Source organism: Nycticebus coucang, chromosome 13 (assembly GCF_027406575.1).
Source record: "Nycticebus coucang isolate mNycCou1 chromosome 13, mNycCou1.pri, whole genome shotgun sequence".
NCBI classification, from domain to species: domain Eukaryota; kingdom Metazoa; phylum Chordata; class Mammalia; order Primates; family Lorisidae; genus Nycticebus; species Nycticebus coucang.
Genome location: NC_069792.1, coordinates 38481571 through 38501169, shown reverse-complemented (window position 1 = coordinate 38501169; position 19599 = coordinate 38481571). Strand labels below are relative to the sequence as shown.

General features: G+C 37.7%; 1 protein-coding gene across 15 annotated transcripts in view; it reads right to left on the bottom strand.

Annotated features, from left to right (window-relative positions):
- The window catches only part of RALYL (RALY RNA binding protein like), a 958719-nt gene that overhangs the window by 293998 nt on the left and 645122 nt on the right, over positions 1–19599 (bottom strand). For 3 of the 15 annotated variants that reach the window (XM_053559039.1, XM_053559042.1, XM_053559041.1), the window contains exon 1: positions 1749–1881. The exons of 10 other annotated variants lie outside the window; for them this stretch is intronic. In XM_053559039.1, coding sequence (XP_053415014.1) covers positions 1749–1785 — 37 coding nt within the window. In that variant the 5' untranslated portion in view covers positions 1786–1881. Of the gene's footprint in view, positions 1–973; positions 1156–1748; positions 1882–19599 lie in introns of those variants that run through there. 2 more of the 15 variants (XM_053559036.1, XM_053559040.1) reach the window with 1 other exon arrangement.

Here is a 19599-nt window from a genome sequence, read left to right as displayed (position 1 = left end):
GATAGAATTTCATGTAAGGATTTCTATTTGCTTTTATTGCTTAGATTTCTGTGCACTTTAATTTTATTATATTCCTGCTCTCTGATATTTTATATTATTAGCATATAATAATACAGTTACTACAACAATACAGCTAACTGATACAATTAAATATAAGCAACCCATTGGTTTTTTTAAACCATTACAGTACACCTGACTGTGTTCATGTCTGTATAATTATACATCTTCTTACTTGTTTCATGTAATTCACAATTTCTTCCTGCTGCCTAATCACAGATTTCAGCAAGTGAATTTTACGGGGAGAGACTCAGTACAATTTTTCTGTGAATCTTTTACTTGCCATATGCATTAAGGCAGAGATAACCCACAAGGAGGAAAAAAAAAAAAGGTGTGTATAAAAGACACAGGAGTAAAGGTGAAGATGCTTTTCAAGTACTTGCATAATTTAGATTCATTCTTATAGGTCATTCTTATAGGAGAAAATAACAAGGACATAATCAGCGTTATATTTGCATACTTCACACCAATCATTTTTGTAAGGAAAATAGTAGCAGTTATCATATATTTTTTCTTGAGCACAAGAAATAGCTGGCATCAAAAAGCAATTGGGCTGTAGAATCAAATTGGCAGTCCTGGTCCTCAGAGCTTTCTGTGGTGCAAGAAACTTCTTTGAATGAGAAAAATTTTAGTTTCCAGGTCTTAGATGAAAGTAGACCAAAGAATAAATTATCACACTAAAAATTGCATTTTCATCATACCTTGATTTTTTGATAGAGTAATTGTTGCTGGTAATTTGTTTTTTAAAATATTTGATAACATTTAAAGACATCATAAGGAACAATGAAAAAGTACAGACTACAGAATAAGTTTCTGGTACCTGTCTGTGATGGTAAATAGAGTCACTGACAGGCCAAAGTTGGTAACATTCACTTCAGACAATGGAAAAAACAAAGTGAGAAAGAGTTGCACTTACTGGAAAGAGATGTGTGATTGAAAAGCTTTCCATGAGAGGCATACTGCTTTACCATAAAACAGTCTTATTATGAGACTCTTTGATTTTTAGCTAAATCCTGATTGTTTTCAGTTCCATAATCATCTTTGTTCTGGACTTCAGGCCAGGGTAATCGTGCTGCTCTTTTCAGTCAGAACCAGTTCCTTTAGGGTAGATTGCAGATGACTTCTTTTAACCCTTTGAAATGATGCCCATAGTGAATTATGCTACAAACATGCTCTGAACCAAGAAGTTTGGCAATGAATATCCTGTTAAATATTCAGCTTGACACTCACAATTAACTCTCCACCCTCCATTCTGAACTGTTTTATCTCCCTGGCGAGTAGTAATTGAAATTGGATGAATAAATAGAAGTTCTGGGCTAGCTTCCCGAACCTCTCAATAGACTTCCAGGAAAGAAAATCTACCACTCCTAGAAGGGTTGGAAAGGGAACTGTCCAGTGATCATGCCTAAATGAAGGATGCTGAGCTAGACTGAAATTGCATTTGATCTGTTCCTCTGTTGATTTTGTAAACCTTTCCAAGGGTTTCCATAGTAACAAGCGAATTATCCCCTCTCCCCTCAACATCTTTCAAGCATGTTACAGTGATAAAGATAAAGGTTAGGGTGAAAAAAGCTACAATATCTTTTTTTCTACCAGGATGTATCTGAAAAAGTCATGATTAGTCTTTTAAGAAATCAAGTATGTTTTCCCCACCACAGTGATATGAAAAAGTTGGGTCAGGATTTACTTACATCTCTGATGTCTGCGTTTGCTCCTATACATGGTCATTCTGAAAAAATCCGACTTTCTAAGAAGTAATTGGTTTGACCACGGAGACAAAGAGACGGTTTGTGCTCCTGCTTTGCAGTAAGACTGTTGCTCACTGACAGAAGGTAACCAGCAATCACACAGTGAAAGCCAGGGTAATACCATTCTCATAAAATTACAGGGGAGATGCTCTGGTCTGTAACTACTCTATCTAATGCAAATCTTCTAGAGAAAATTGTGTTTCTTTTACCTCCCCCTAAATGATATCACTTAAGTTCTCTAATAAAATTTGCCCTATTAGAGTGTGCATGAAGCAATGTTGAATTAAGAATGGATTCATATATTTAGGAAGAATAGTAAAACTGAAAATCTAAATATGAAATATTTTTTAAAAAAGACCTTGTTTGGTATTTACAGAAATTAAAACAACTGTCTTTTATATTCATGCATCTTTTGGCCATTCTAGAATATTAAGACTTGTATGTTATTCTGAAACAGTGCTAAATTCTTCCCTTTTCTGAGACCTTAATGCACTATGTTCAACTACTAAAGCAATTATCACTTTTAGTATTGTCTATTTCCCTGAACTGCACTTCTCAGACAATACAGGAATTGCCTATTGTCACATTTATAGCCCCAGGACCTAGCATAGAAAGGATGTCCACTCAAATAGGGTCTCAGGCTCAGGGAGTACCTACTATGTGCTAACCACTTTGCTCCTCCTGTGGGAAGCCTTTCCAGAAGCTTCCCTCCATCCCCTGTCACTGGGACCTCAGTTTGACCTGCAGTTCTCTACTTTCATAGTACATGGAGCACATCCTTTTCTGAGCATGTTTTGGCCTGGCACCCAGCAGACGCTCAAGAATACTATCTCCCCCAAACACTCCTAAAGCATACAAGGTTTTATCCTGGCATTCTTCCTTTCGTTCTTTGGGATGCTCTTCCTCCTTTCTTTTTCCCCTCTCTCTCTCCCCCTCTCCCCCAATCCCGTCTTCCCTCTCTCACTCCCTGCTCTCTGCTTTCTCTTTTTCTTATCTCTTTCCCCCACTATTTCCCCTCTCTCTACTATAAAGTAAACTTATAATTTTATATTCCATAAAAAAAAGTACATGGTTTTAAAATCATGTTTGTCTGCTATCTAGGGTGTCTGAAATTCAGTGCTTTTTCTTACTACAGAAGGATCTACATACCAGTGGAGAGTTTGTATGTAATAAGACTTCCTGATTGTGTATTAAGTTTCACCTTCCAGTCAAGAAGCAGTAGGGGCTATAATCAACAGTAAGTTAGGGTGTAGTTTAAAATAACTAGAAGAGTGGGGTTGGAGCATTCCTAACACAAAGAAAGAATAAAACCTGAGGTGATGGAAACTTTGATTATCCTGATTGTATTAATATATGCTATATGCCTGTATCAAAACATCACATGTATCCTATAAATATATGTAACTATTATGTACACATGATAATTAAAAATAAAAATAATTTAAATGAAGAAGCAGTTGTGGGCATTTCCAAATGCAAAAATTATTTTTATTATGAATTAACTCAGGCTACCTATTGGTAGTTGGAAATATCATCCCCACAAATGTTCTTAATTGAAGGATTATTTCAGCGCAAAGACAATTTTTACAATTAAATGATTACATTTCAGAATCACAAATATTTAGAATAAAGTTCTCTAATTTGTATGAAAAATGCATATATTCACAGGTGTGAAGATGCATTGATATATCTTAAATTTACTAAAATAAAGTCGTATTTATTAAGTTACATTTTCCTTAAAAATGTTACTTGTTAATTTCTTAGACACAATACCACAAGAGGAACAAGCCCTAAAAACTTTTGGAATCCAATAAAATGACAACAGAGTTTGACATACATGGCATATATTTCTTGATTAACTAAACATGGTGCTGATGATCATGAGAAGAAATGAACTAATGACATAAATGCCACTAATGTTAGCATTATTACATAATTATACACAATCAGACTAATAGTTTTTCACTTTCACATTAGCTCTCATTATCTATAAGTAATATTAGTGTGAATAGTTTTTGCAAAGACCATGTAACAATTTAATTAACTTCATTCATACACACAACAGCCTCCTCAGTCTCGCCCTCCATCACTTGTACATACATTATCTTACACATCTGTATATACACAGGAACATGTTATAAGAAATATTACAACTTACCACTCAGTGTGGTGCACCTTTTCCATCCAAATCTTTCCTCAGGGCTGACTTTCTTAGGCACCACAGAGGGGATTTCCACATCATCAGTCTTTTGTTACATTACTTCTCTCGCCTTGTGGCATTTAGGGAGTCCACTCCTGAAGCTTATATCTGGGCTGTGGCTTGAAGCCTGGAGGGCTTGAGGCCACACACACTGGGAACCTCACTTATACCGGTGACTAAAGGCCAACTTTCCGAGCACCAAGCTGAAGTATGGTAGGCAGGCAAGGGAGAGGCGGGGGCAGTGGCTGGGGGAGAGGAGAGGACTTGGTAAAATTTCAACTGGAAAACCTTCTGGTCAGAAGAGCTAGGAGGAAGAGTATAAACATAAGGGACAGAGAGAGCAGTTGAGGAGAAGGGGCACGTGCAGGCACCCCACTCTCCTTTGTTCCTAGTCTCTTCAAGAATCAAATCCTGAAGGGGCCACGTTTGGTTTTCAAAATCAGCTTAATGCCCATACTGTTAGAAGCCTTACTCACTTAACAAAGTACCTCCTTATCTACTCCCTATGATTTAGTTTTCCTTTAATAGAATTGATCTTTATATCCCACACTTAAAATACAAATTTAGTAAGTGTTAATATTAATAAATTTAGAAGAATGAGTTAAGAAAATTATATCTACAAATTTCTCTTTTTTATGAAGGGAACCAGAAGAAATAAAAGCACTTGTTTCTTTAAATGGCAACAGAATAAAGTAAAGGAAGGAAGAAAAGAAAGTCTGGAGTACTAGAAGGAGAAAAAAAGGGAGGGAGGAGAAGAATGAGTATGTGTGTGTGTTTGGGGAAGGGATGAGAGAGAGAAACAAATAGAGAGAGGGGGAGAAAATGATTATGGGCCAACGTTGTCCCATGTATAAACCATATCATATAATCTTCACATTAATTCTGTTATTAGGTTATCTCTATCCCAATTTTGGAAATGGACAAACCTTGGCTAAATGAGGACAGATGCAGGTAATGATCAGGAGCATTGCATAACTTATCTAGCTGTGCTGAGAGCATTTTATTGGAACTAGGCCAATATAATTTAGGGCTGAATTAAGAGGTAATGCTCTGGGTAGCTTCTGAGGTAGATTCGTCTCAAAGGGGCTCGATAGTGACTCTAGTAATGTACTGAAATCCAGAAAATAATGCTTGCTGGAACTCAACAAGGGGAGTGAATGTTGTTTGGATTAATTAGAGCCAGTCTTGACAGAATGATTATTGGGTGCTAGGCTCTTTCTAACATTTATATGCACGACCTCGTCGAACACTGAAAACAATGCTATGATGTATATATAATTATTGTCCTCATTTCTATTATGGTTGATGCTATCACCATCCTTATTTTATGTTTCCTTATTTTATGTAAAGTGAGGCTGAGAAGTTAAGTGTTCTGACTAAAGTCTCACAGAGAGCAAGACATAGTGCCCTACTTCAAATCCGGCTCATCTTTCTCTGGTGGAATATACCATGGTGCATGTGGGTGTGGTCAGCAGGGTACTTTCAGTAGCTGCGGAGGAAACCCCACAGGGACATGTTTCCATAACAAGCAGAGGTGCTAACCTGCCTTGCAGAGGGGTAAGTGCAGTTAACTGTGAGACTTCTGGCTTGCTGGCAGGGCATTCAAGTCTGGAACCAGAGCTGAGTTGGGGCAACAGGTCAGCTAAGCTCCACAGCAGGGAAGAATCTCTTACCTTACACCAGTCATCACACCTGCCCTAGCCCTCTTTTCTTCAAATAAAACACTAAACAAATATTTACAAAATATCAAGAGTACCAGATGATTAGCCCATCCAGAGATCTGACATCCTTACTTGGTTTTCAAATTAAAATATGTGTTGCATTTCATAAAACTTCTAAGAATTATATCAAGACACAGTATGTGAAAAGTATAGAAACATTTAGCTTGAACTGTGACAATTTCTGAGAATTGTTAGAATAATTAAAGCTGGAAAGGTGCAGCAAAGTTATGTTGCCTAAATTCCTCATTTACAGATGTCTGTTATATGACAGGCAATTCTTCCAAGTTTGCTGAATGGATACCTAAAGGGAAGTGAGGTGGATGGCCAAATGAAACTTGGACCACATACTTCAAGCAAGTACTTAAATCAGGGCTCCCTAGAGTTAGTCCAGCTTTTCCCTCTAAATACGTTATCTCTGAAATTATTTCCTTGAGTGATCTGAGTGATATATCAACTCTCTTGGGTTTGAACAGAAAGTTTTTCTCAGGTTTAGACAGAGAAGTTGCTCGTAGTTAACCTTTCTCTTATGTCATTCTTATCACCCAACACCATGATGAACAGGTGAGAACCTTCTCTTATCCACCTCCTTATCATGCCAGCTGCCCCTGTGTTGCATTTTCTCCTCTTAGACAGGAATGCTTCTTTCTTTAGAGAAACATCTCTTCACTAGTGAAAGTAGTATAAATTCTTGACATAACACTTTCCTTAGGTTCTTTCAGGGGTAGCAACCAATAATTGCCAACTGCAGCAAAGTCACTGATCCATCTTTTCAACAATTAAAAGAAATCTACAGTTTCTGCACACATGTATATTCAATTACTTACTATTCAATTCAGTTCCAAATGCCTATGGAACTGGATCTGTATCTATTTGCCCAAAGTCAAGTGAACACCTATAAGTCAGAAATCTAAAAATAGTTATTAGCTAAAATATTAAGTGGCTATCATAGTAAAACATCTTGTCATTTCATCTAGCACTACATTTTACTTGATTTATTTACTATTTTTGGCATTGTTCCTTTCCAAATTTTAGGAAGTATATTAATAAAACTTTCTTAATTTGGGTCCAAGTTTTTATTTGTAACATTGGTTCAAATTAAGGGAAAATAATAATTTCCAGAAAGATGCTTTTTTATACGTTACTGTTGTTGAAAGTGAAATATACAAACAACTCAATTTAGTATTCCTCAGTTTTGCTCATTAATTTTTTTTTTATGTATCTGGAAAAGACTTTCGTTAGATTTTTTTTTTTTTTTATTGTTGGAGATTCATTGAGGGTACAAGAAATACTGATTGCATTTGTTAGGTAAAGTCCCTCTTACAATCCTGCCTTGCCCCCAAAAGGTGTGGCATACATCGAGGTCCTACCCCCCTCCCTCCTTTCTCTGCTCTTCCTTTCCCCACCCCTCCCTCCTTCTTTCTTTCTCTGCTCTCCCCTTCCCCCACCGTGTCCTTAATTGTCCTCATATCAAAATTGAGTACATAGGATTCATACTTCTCCATTCTTGTGAAGCTTTACTATGAATAATGTGTTTCACTTCCATCCAGGTTAATACAAAGGCTGTAAAGTCTCCATTTTTTTAATGGCTGAATAGTATTCCATAGTGTACATATACCACAGCTTGTTAATCTATTCCTGGGTTGGTGGGCATTTAGGCTGTTTCCACATTTTGGCAATTGTAAATTGAGCTGCAATAAACACTCTAGTGCAAGTGTTGCAGAATCAAATGGGAGATCTAGCTTGAGTTCTTTGAGGTTTTTCTATACTTTCTTCCATGTACTAGTTTGCAGTCCCAGCACCAGTGTAAAAGTGTTCCCTTCTCTCCACATCCACGCCAGCATCTGCAGTTTTGAGATTTTATGATGTGGGCCATTCTCATTGGGGTTAGATGGTGTCTTAGGATGGTTTTGATTTGCATTTCTATAATAAATAGGGATGATGAACATTTTTTCATATGTTTGTTAGGCATTTGTCTGTCTTCTTTAGAGAAGGTTCTATTCATGTCTCTTCCCCATTGATATATGAATTGTTGGCTTTTTTATGTAGATTAATTTGAGTTCTCTATAGATTCTGGTGAACAAGCTTTTGTCTGATTCAAAATATGCAAACATCCTTTCCCATTGTGTAGGTTGTCTGTTTGCTTTGGTTGTTGTCTCCTTAGCTATACAGAAGCTTTTCAGTTTAATTAATTCCCATTTGTTTATTTTTGTTGTTGTTGCAATTGCCAGGGCAGTCTTTTTCATGAAGTCTTTCCCCAGGCCAATATCTTCCAGTGATTTTCCTATGCTTTCCTTGAGGATTTTTATTGTTTCATAACAGAAACAATAAAAAAATTTATTGTTTATGAATCAATTTATGCATCTTGAATCAATTTTTGTGAGTGGGTAAAGGTGTGGGTCCAGTTTCAGTCTTTTGCACGTAGACATCCAGTTCTACCAGCACCATTTATTGAATAGGGAGTCTTTCCCCCAAGGTATGATCTTGTTAGGTTTATTGAAGATTAGGTGGTTGTAAGATGTTAGTTTCATTTCCTGGTTTTCTATTCAATTCCAAATGTCTATGTCCCTATTTTTGTGCCAGTACCATGCTGTCTTGATCACTATGGATTTGTAGTACAGCCTAAAATCTGGTATAGTGATGCCCCCAGCTTTATTTTTATTATCAAGAACTGCCTTAGCAACATGAGGTTTCTTCTGGTTCCATACAAAATGCAGAATTATTTTATTCCAAATCTTCAAAGTACGATGTTGGTATTTTAATAGGAATGGCATTGAATAGGTAGATTGCTTTAGGAAGTATAGACATTTTAACAATGTTGATTCTTCCCAGGGATAAGCATGGTATATTCTTCCATTTATTAATATCCTCTGCTATTTCCTTTCTTAGGATTTTGTAATTTTCTTTCTAGAGGTCCTTCACCTCCTTTGTTAGGTATATTCCTAGGTATTTCATTTTATTTGATGGTGAAGGAAGTTGTGTCCTTAATTAGCCTCTCATCTTGACTGTTATTGGTGTGTACAAAGGCAACTGATTTGTGGACATTGATTTTATATCCTGAGGCATTACTATATTGTTTGATGACTTCCAGGAGTCTTGCAGTTGAGTCTTTTGGGTTCTCTAAGTATAAGATAATGTCATTAGCAAAGAGTGAGAGTTTGACATCCTCTGTTCCCATTTGGATTCTCTTTATTTTCTTGTCTTGCCTAATTGTTTTGGCTAGAACTTCCAGTACTGTGTTGAAAAGTAATGGTGACAGAGGACAACCTTGCCTAGTTCCAGTTCTAAGAGGAAAAGCTTTCAGTTTTACTCCATTCAGTAAAATATAAATGTGGGTTTGTCATAGATAGCTTCAATCAGTTTCAGAAATGTGCCACCTATGCCTATACTCTTCAGTGTTCTAACTGGAAAAGATGCTGGATTTTATTGAATGCCTTTCCTGCATCTATTGAGAGGATCATATGGTCTTTATTTTTGCTTCTGTTAATATGGTGGATAATGTTTATGGACTTGCGTATGTTAAACCAGCCTTGAATCCCTGGGATGAAACCTACTTGATCATGGTGTATGACTTTTTTGATGATAAGTTATAATCTACTATAATCTATTGGCTAGGATTTTGTTGAGAATTTTTGCATCTATATTCATTAATGAAATTGGTCTGAAATTCTCCTTTTTAGTTGGGTCTTTTCCTGGTATGGGTATAAGGGTGATGTTTCCTACAAAGAATGTGTTGGGGAAGATTCCTTCCTCCGCAATTTTTTGGAATAATTTCTGAAGTATGGGAATAAGCTCTTCCTTGAAGGTTTCATAGAATTCTGGTTTAAAGCCATCTGGACCAGGGCATTTTTTTGTTGGAACATTTTTTATTGTTTCTTTAATCTCAGTGCAAGAAGTTGGTCTGTTCAGAAGCTCAATGTCTTCCTGGCTAAGTGTAGGGAGATGGTGTGATTCCAAATATTGATCCACTTCCTTCACATTGTCAAATTTCTGGGCATAGAGTTTCTGGTGGTATTCAGAGAAGATCTCTTGTATCTCTGTGGGATCAGTTGCTATTTCCCCTTTATTATTTCTGATTGAGGTTACTAGAGATTGTACTTTTCTATTTCTAATTAGTCTGGCCAAAAGTTTCTCTGTTTATTTTTTCAAAACTCTAACTCCTTGTTTCATTAATTTTCTGAATGATTCTTTTGTTATCAATTTCATTGATCTCTGATTTAATTTTGGGTATTTCTTTTCTTCTGCTGTGTTTAGGCTTAGATTGTTCTTCTTTTTCCAATTCCATAAGATGGCTTGTGAGTTTGTTGATGCGCTCTCTTTCTGTTTTTCAAATGTAGGCATTTAAAGTGATAAATTATCTTCTGAAAACTGTTTTTGCAGTATTCCATAGGATTTGGTAGCTTGTGTTGTCATTGTTAGGCTCAAGGAAGTTAGTGATTTCCTGTTTTGTTTCTTCCTAGACCCATCTGTCATTCAACAGAAGGTTGTTTAGTTTGCATGTCTTTGTGTGGGGTTGAATGTTTTTGTTGGAGTTGAGTTCCACCTTTAGTGCCTTATGGTCTGAGAAAATACAAGGTAAAATTTCAATTATTTTGATTCTGTTGAGATTTGTTTTGTGTCCTAGGATGTCATCAATTTTGAAGAAAGTTTCATGGGGCGATGAGAAGAATGTATATTCTTTATCTTTGGGATGGAGTGTTCTATACACATCTATCCAGCACAGTTATTCTAGGGTCTCACTTAACTCCCTTATATTTTTGTTTAATTTCTGTTTTGAGGGTCTGTCCAGCTCTGTAAGAGGAGTGTTCAAGTCTCCTGTTATTATGGTATTATCAGATATCATATTGCTCAAACTAAGGTCTGTTTCAAGAATCTGGGAGCATTTAAACTGGGTGCATAAATACTTAGAATTGAAACCTCTTCTTGTTGCATTTTTTTCGTTTGACCAATATAAAGTGACCATCTTTGTCTTTTTTGACTTTAGTTGCTTTAAATCCACATGTATCTGAAAATAAGATTGCAACTCCTCTTTTCTTCTGAATTCCATTTGCCTGAAAAATTGTCTTCCAACCCTTGACTCGGAGTTTTAATTTGTCTGTTGAAGCCAGGTGTGTTTCTTGCAGACAGCAAATGGATGGCTTGTGTTTTTTAATCCAGTCAACCAATCTATGTCTCTTCAGTGGGGAATTCAAGCCATTAACATTTATTGAGATAATTGATATAGTAGTGTTCTATTCATCTCATTTTGTTAGAGTCCATTGCTTAGTTTTATCTTTTGCATCATTGTGGAAGTTAGGTTCTGTCCTTTAATTTCTGAGATCTTACTTTGCTGTTTATCCATTGTGATGGTCAGTGTGTAGAACAGGTTGAAGTATTTCCTGTAGAGCTGGTCTTGCTGTGGTGAATTTCCTCAATGTTTGTATATCTGTAAATGATTTGATTTCTCCATCAATTTTAAAGCTTAGCTTAGCAGGTTATGGAATTCTGGGCTGGAAATTGTTTTGTTTAAGTAGATTAAAGGTAGATGACCATTGTCTTCTTGCTTGGAAAGTTTCATTAGAGAAGTCTGCGGTCACTCTGATGGATTTGCCCCTGTAGGTCAACTGGCGCTTACTCCTGGCAGCTTGCAGAATCTTTTCTTTTGTCTTGACTTTGGACAGGTTCATCACAATGTGTCTTGGAGACGCTCTGTTAGAGTTGAGGCGACCTGGGTTCCAATGTCCCTCTGAAAGGAGTGTGTCAGAATCTTTGGTGATATTTGGGAAATTTTCAGTTATAGTATTCTCTAGTATGGCTTCCATTCCCCTGTGGCATTCTTCTTCCCACCCACCCCCCTTTTTTTTTGCAGTTTTTGGCCAGGGCTGGGTTTGAACCCGCCACATCCAGCATATGGGGCCAGCGCCCCACTCCTTTGAGCCACAGGCACCACTGGGATACCTATCACTTGTTTGAATGCTTCATAAAGTCACATAATTTTGTCAATGAATGTTCTGCTTTCTCTCTCTTTTTTTCTGCCTCTTTAACTATCTGAGTTATCTCAAGAGCCTTGTCCTCTACCTCTGAGATTCTTTCTTCTGCATGGTCTAATCTGTTGTTGATGCTTTCTATTGCATCTTTAAGTTCTCTAATTAACTGCTTCAGTTCCTTCATCTCTGCTATATCCTTTCTATATTCTTCATATCATTCATCTCTTATTTGATTTTGTTTTTGGATTTTCTTGTAGTTATTTTTCACTGTATCAGCAGTTTCCCTCATTGTTTTCATCCTTTCCTTCATTTTTTCCATCATCTGTATTCTAAATTTCCCTTTCTATAATTTCTAACATTTCTTTATAGGTGGAATCCTCTGCAGTAACTACCTCATGGTCACTTAGGCGGGGTTTGCTCTGGACTGGTTTTTCATTTTGCCAGGATTTTCCTGCTGATTCATTCTCATGAGTGATTTCTTTTATCTGTTTCCTTGCCCTAATTTTCCTTTCACTTTCTCTTGGTCTTTAAGTTGCTGTGCCTTTGGACAAGAGTTCCGATGAGTCCTTTTGGTACAGGACCAGAAGGATGAGAAGATTGAAGAGCAAGAAGGGAAAAAAGAAAAGAAAAAAAAAGAAAGGAAAAAAGAGAAAGGAGGGGGTGGATAAAATGGAATATTGACAAAAAGGTGAGGGGCACAGAAAGTGGGAGACATAACAATATAGGTGTACAGTAGGATACTTCGACCCAACCTTTTAAAACCCCTAACCTCTGGCAGTGCTGGATTGGGTGGTTCCCTTGAGGTCAGCAGCTCTTTGCTAGCCTGTTTAGACACAGTACCCCACCTCCACCAAGTAGAGAGGAAAGACAAAAATGCTATAAATCAAACCAAAACAAGCAAACAGAAAACTTCATGGGATAAAATTGGGGAAAAAAACAAATAATAGGAGTAAAAACAGTAGCAAATATGAAGTTCTAATTGTTGAAAAAGGCAACAATGGGAAATTATATTTAAATTAGAAAAATGAAGAAAGAAAAGAAAAAGAGAAAGAAAAATCTATAGAGAAAATATTGAAATTAAAAAACTAAACAACAACAACAATAACAACCAAAAAAAGAAACCCCAAAACAAAGCAGTATATACCTCTTGCTAAATATTGTCTGGGCAACAGGTGATCTTCTGGGGTATGAGATGTTAATCACAATGCTCATATGCCTGTATGAGATAGAGACTGGAGTCCTCTGCTGATTTCTCAAACCCCACAGGGTGGAAAGCCTAAAGTAGAGACCCTAAATCTCTTCTCAGCCCATGTAAAAGGCACTTTAAACTGCTAAAGTTGGCTAAGCAGAAGCTTTCCCAGGAAAGTGCTTGTCACTAGGATCACTCCTGAAGTGGCTATCCACTTAACCAGTGTGCCAAAACCAATCTCTCTTATGCCCCTGAGGGCTAAGGCTGCAAGGCATCTCAGTCCCCACCTAAAGGCTGCTTAGTCACTAGATTACTAGCTCCCGCTAAATCCTTGCTCTGTGACCATGAGGGAGCAGCGTGCTGGGACATTTTTCCCACAATGGCTCCCCGGCTCCACAGATGAACACGATTAGATCTGTTTGTCTCAGTGACTCAGTCTGGGGCCGTAGACAATGCTTAAAGTCTTCACACTTTTGCCCAAGTTCTCCCAAGGTTGTTCAACTGAGTGCCAAGTACAAAATAACCAAAGCAACTCACAGGTAAGGCCTTTCCAGTTTGCAATCTTACTACTGCTGTACTTATAGCTGCCGGCGGGATTAGACCGAATGAACACACGCAACGACTTGGCAGTTTTCCACTGCTTTTGTCTTCCTCCTGGGGTCCAGAAGTCTCTCGCTGACTCCCTGTGTCCTCAAAGGGATGTTTATGGGCATATCCCACCAGCCAGAGATGCCTGGAGTCTTGTCTCCCCAAACTCACCATGCCTAGTTGCAAGGAAGCTGTTACTCGGCTGCCATCTTGCTCCTCCCCATCGTTAGATTTTTTAAAAAAGAATTATAATCCAATTTTATGAAGTCTTTATTCATTTCTTTGTACTTTCTCCAGTTTCTTATGTACAAATATCAGAGAAGTTTTTGAAATGATTAATTTTCTGAAATATTTAATACAAGTAAACGTGGCAAAAAAGGTTTCTACTTTGTAACTCACACTATAATTGGTTTTATTTTCACCAAATCTCCTTAGTGGTGATATTATTTTGGGGCTGTCTTGCTTTTTTCACTTCCCTTCCCACTCAATCTTATTACAGGTTTTTTTTTTTTTCCTTTTCTTAGCCTAAATTTGATTATCCAGTTTTAGCATTATCGTCTTGCCTTATTTTTGCAATTGTATTTGGATAAATTTGCAATGTCTTAAGATAATGAGATTCTACCATCTTCATCATACCCTTTGGATGAACTCAAATATTTAAAAGAATTGGAAAAAAAAAAGCTGAAACATATACATTAAATTTTGAATTTCCTAGGGATTATAATTAAAAATATGAAGTAAATTATTTATACCTATGTAAATAGTTTACCTGCCATGAATGCATTTTAAACAAATGTTGGCTATGTTATACACTAAAAGTTTAAAATAATCCTAGACCTAAAGAATCACAAATTCTTTGGGGGGGGGGATGATAACCACATAATAGGTACAACCACCATGAAGAAATTAACCAACACCTGTATGAACACAATAATTTAGTTTCCTGGAGGTGTGCCTTAGTATGGTCTGAAATTTTGTGTTCCCTCAAAATTCATATGTTGAAATGCAATTCCCAATGTGATGGTGTTTGAAGGTGGGTCCTTAGAGAGGAGATTAGGTCATGGCACAGAATCTCACAGTGGGATTAATGCCTTTATTAAAAAGACCCTAGATCCCAGATTTCTCTATTTTGAGGTGGAGCAAGATGGCAGCTGAGTAACAGCTTCCTTGCATCTGGGCACCGTGAGTCTGGGGAGATGGACTCCAGGCATCTCTGGCTGGTGGGATCTGCCTATCATCACCCCTGAGAGGATACAGGGAGTCAGCGAGAGACTCTGGACCCCAAGAGGAGGACTAAAACAGTGGAAAACCGGCAAGTGGTCGTGTGTGTTCAATCCGTCTAAAACTGCCCGCAACTGTAAGTTCAGTACCAGCGAGACTGCAAACCAGAAAGGCCTTACCTGTGAACTGTTCTGGTGTCTTTGGACTTGGCACTCAGCTGAATTGCCTTGGGGAGAGCCTGAGCGGGAGTGCGGAGAACTTTGGCCTTTGTCTAGGGCCCCAGTCTGAGCTGCTGAGCCAGACGGAGCTAATAGTGTTTGGCTCTGGGTCACAGGCAGACTTTGTGAGCGATCTGCCCCGGCAAGCTCCGCCCTCAGGGTCGCAGAGCTAGAATTGGGTGGGAACTGGTAACCCAGCGACCAAGTAGCCTAAGGGCGGGGTCTGAGCCGCCTTGCAGCCCTAACCCTCGGGGGCAGAGGGAGACCAGTTTTGACACACAGGGTAAGTGGATAGCCACTTCAGCAATGATTCCAGCGACAAGCACTTCCCTGAGAAAGCTTCTGCTCAGTAAGTAAACAAGTTCAAAGTGCCTTTTAAGTGGGCTGAAGAGAGATTTAGGGTGTCTACCTGCTGGGGTTTGAGAAACTAGCAGCCTCCAGTCGTATCAGAACTGTGATTAACATCTCATACCCCAGAAGACCAGGTGTTGCCCAGACAATATTCAATAACATATACATACTCCTTTGTTTTTGGTTGTGTTTTTTTTTTTTTTTTTTTTGGTTTGGTTTTTTTTTTTGTTTATTTTGATGTTGTGGATTGTTGTTTTGTTTTTTAAGTTCAACCTTTTCCATACAGATCCTTTTTCTTTCTCAATTTTTTTAGTTTAATTATAATTTCCCATTGCTGCCTATTTCAATAACTAGAACTTCATTTTTGTTAGTGTTTCTACTGCTATTATTTGGTTTTTCCAGCCAATTTTATCCCGTAAAGTTTTCTGTTTGCTTGTTTTGGTTTGATTTATAGCATTTTTGTCTTTCCTCTCTACTTGGTGGAGGTGGGGTACTGTGTCTGATCAGGTTAGCAAAGAGCTGCTGACCTCAAGGGAACCACCCAACTGGGCACCCCCAGAAGGTGTATTTTTTTTTAAAGTTGTGTCAAAGTACCCTACTGTACACCTATATTGCTCTGTCTCCCTCTTTCTCTGCCTCTCTACTTTTTGTCAATATTCCCTTTACCCACCCCCTCTCCTTTCTCTATTTTTCTTTTTTTTTCCTTATCACTCGGTCCTCCTTTCTTTCATCCCTTTTTTGCTCTTAAACCTTCTCACCCTTCTGGTCCTGTAACCCTTAGTCCACAGGCATGAGAACTTAAAGAGCAAGAGGAAGTGAAAGGAAAATTAGGGCAAGGAAAGAGATAAAAGAAATCACCTATGAGAAAGAATCAGCAGAAAACTCCAGGCAACATGAAGAACCAGTCCAGAACAACCCCGCCAAGGGACCATCAGGTAGCTACTGCAGAGGATTCCACCTATACAGAAATGTTAGGAATGACAGAAAGGGAATTTAGAATACACATGTTGAAAACAATGAAAGAAATGATGGAAACAATGAAGGAAACTGCTAATAAAGTGGAAAATAACCAAAAGGAAATCCAAAAACAGAATCAAATCAGAGATGAATGATATGAAGAATATAAAAAGGACATAGCAGAGCTGAAGGAAATGAAACAGTCAATCAGGGAACTTAAAGATGCAATGGAAAGTATCAGCAACAGGTTAGACCATGCAGAAGAAAGAATTTCAGAGGTAGAAGACAAAGTTTTTGAGATAACTCAGATAGTAAAAGAGGCAGAAAAGAAGAGAGAGAAAGCAGAACGTTCACTGTCAGAATTATGGGACTTTATGAAGCGTTCCAACATACGAGTTATAGGAATTCCAGAAGGGGAAGAAGAATGCCACAGAGGAATGGAAGCCATACTAGAGAATATTATAAAAGAAAATTTCCCAAATATCACCAAAGATTCTGACACACTGCTTTCAGAGGGCTATCGGACCCCAGGTCGCCTCAACTCTAACCGAGCTTCTCCAAGACACATTGTGATGAACCTGTCCAAAGTCACGACAAAAGAAAAGATTCTACAAGCTGCCAGGAGTAAGCGCCAGTTGACCTACAGGGGCAAATCCATCAGAGTGACCGCAGACTTCTCTAATGAAACTTTCCAAGCAAGAAGACAATGGTCATCTACCTTTAATCTACTTAAACAGAACAATTTCCAGCCCAGAATTCTGTACCCTGCTAAGTTAAGCTTTAAAATTGATGGAGAAATCAAATCATTTATGGATATACAAACATTGAGGAAATTCGCCACAACAAGACCAGCTCTACAGGAAATACTTCAACCTGTTCTGCACACTGACCACCACAATGGATCAGCAGCAAAGTAAGAACTCAGAAATTAAAGAACAGAACCTAACCTCCACACTGATGCAAAAGATAAAACTAAGCAATGGACTCTCACAAAATAAGACGAATAGAATACTACCACACTTATCAATTATCTCAATAAATGTTAATGGCTTGAATTCCCCACTGAAGAGACATAGATTTGTTGACTGGATTAAAAAACACAAGGCATCCATTTGCTGTCTGCCAGAAACACACCTGGCTTCAAAAGACAAATTAAAGCTCCGAGTCAAGGGTTGGAAGACAATTTTTCAGGCAAATGGAATTCAGAAGAAAAGAGGAGTTGCAATCTTATTTTCAGATACATGTGGATTTAAAGCAACTAAAGTCAAAAAAGACAAAGATGGTCACTTTATATTGGTCAAGGGAAAAATACAACAAGAAGACATTTCAATTCTAAATATCTATGCACCCAATTTAAATGCTCCCAGATTCTTGAAACAGATCTTACTCAGTCTGAGCAATATGATATCTGATAATACCATAATAACAGGGGACCTTAACACTCCTCTTACAGAGCTGGACAGATCCTCTAAACAGAAATTAAACAAGGATATAAGAGACTTAAATGAGACCCTAGAGCAACTGTGCTTGATAGACGCATTTAGAACACTCCATCCCAAAGATAAAGAATATACATTCTTCTCATCACCCCATGGAACATTCTCCAAAATTGATCATATCCTGGGACACAAAACAAATATCAACAGAATCAAAAGAATTGAAATTATACCTTGTATCTTCTCAGACCATAAGGCACTAAAGGTGGAACTCAAATCTAACAAAAATGCTCGACCCCACCCAAAGGCATGGAAACTAAACAATCTTCTGTTGAATAACAGATGGGTGCAGGAAGAAATAAAACAGGAAATCATTAACTTCCTTGAGTATAACAACAATGAAGACACAAGCTACCAAAACCTGTGGGATACTGCAAAAGCAGTTTTGAGAGGAAAATTCATCGCTTTAGATGCCTACATTCAAAAAACAGAAAGAGAGCACATCCACAATCTCTCAAGAGATCTTATGGAATTGGAAAAAGAAGAACAATCTAAGCCTAAACCCAGTAGAAGAAAAGAAATATCCAAAATCAAATCAGAGATCAATGAAATTGAAAACAAAAGAATCATTCAGAAAATTAATGAAACAAGGAGTTGGTTTTTTGAAAAAATAAATAAAATAGATAAACCATTGGCCAGACTAACGAGGAATAGAAAAGTAAAATCTCTATTAACCTCAATCAGAAATGATAAAGGGGAAATAACAACTGATCCCACAGAGATACAAGAGATCATCTCTGAATACTACCAGAAACTCTATGCCCAGAAATTTGACAATGTGAAAGAAATGGATCAATATTTGGAATCACACCCTCTCCCTAGACTCAGGCAGGAAGAAATAGAGCTCCTGAACAGACCAATTTCAAGCACTGAAATTAAAGAAACAATGAAAAAGCTTCCAACCAAAAAATGCCCTGGTCCAGATGGCTTCACTCCAGAATTCTATCAAACCTTCCAGGAAGAGCTTATTCCTGTACTGCAGAAATTATTCCAAAAAACTGAGGAAGAAGGAATCTTCCCCAACACATTCTATGAAGCAAACATCACCCTGATACCAAAACCAGGAAAAGACCCAAACAAAAAGGAGAATTTCAGACCAATCTCACTCATGAATATAGATGCAAAAATTCTCAACAAAATCCTAGCCAATAGATTACAGCTTATCATCAAAAAAGTCATACATCATGATCATGTAGGCTTCATCCCAGTGATGCAAGGCTGGTTTAACATACGCAAGTCTATAAACGTTGTCCACCATATTAACAGAGGCAAAAATAAAGATCACATAATCCTCTCAATAGATGAAGAAAAAGCATTTGATAAAATCCAGCATCCTTTTCTAATTAGAACACTGAAGAGTATAGGTATAGGTGGCACATTTCTAAAACTGATTGAAGCTATCTATGACAAACCCACAGCCAATATTTTACTGAATGGAGTAAAACTCAAAGCTTTTCCTCTTAGAACTGGAACCAGACAAGGTTGTCCTCTGTCACCTTTACTATTCAACGTAGTGCTGGAAGTTCTAGCCAATACAATTAGGCAAGACAAGGAAATAAAGGGAATCCAAATGGGAGCAGAGGAGGTCAAACTCTCTCTCTTTCCTGACGACATGATCTTATACTTAGAGAACCCCAAAGACTCAACCCCTAGACTCCTAGAAGTCATCAAAAAATACAGTAATGTTTCAGGATATACAATCAATGTCCACAAGTCAGTAGCCGTTGTATTCACCAATAACAGTCAAGATGAGAAGCTAATTAAGGACACAACTCCCTTCACCATAGTCTCAAATAAAATGAAATACCTAGGAATATACCTAACAAAGGAGGTGAAGGACCTCCATAAAGAAAACTATGAAATCCTCAGAAAGGAAATAGCAGAAGATAT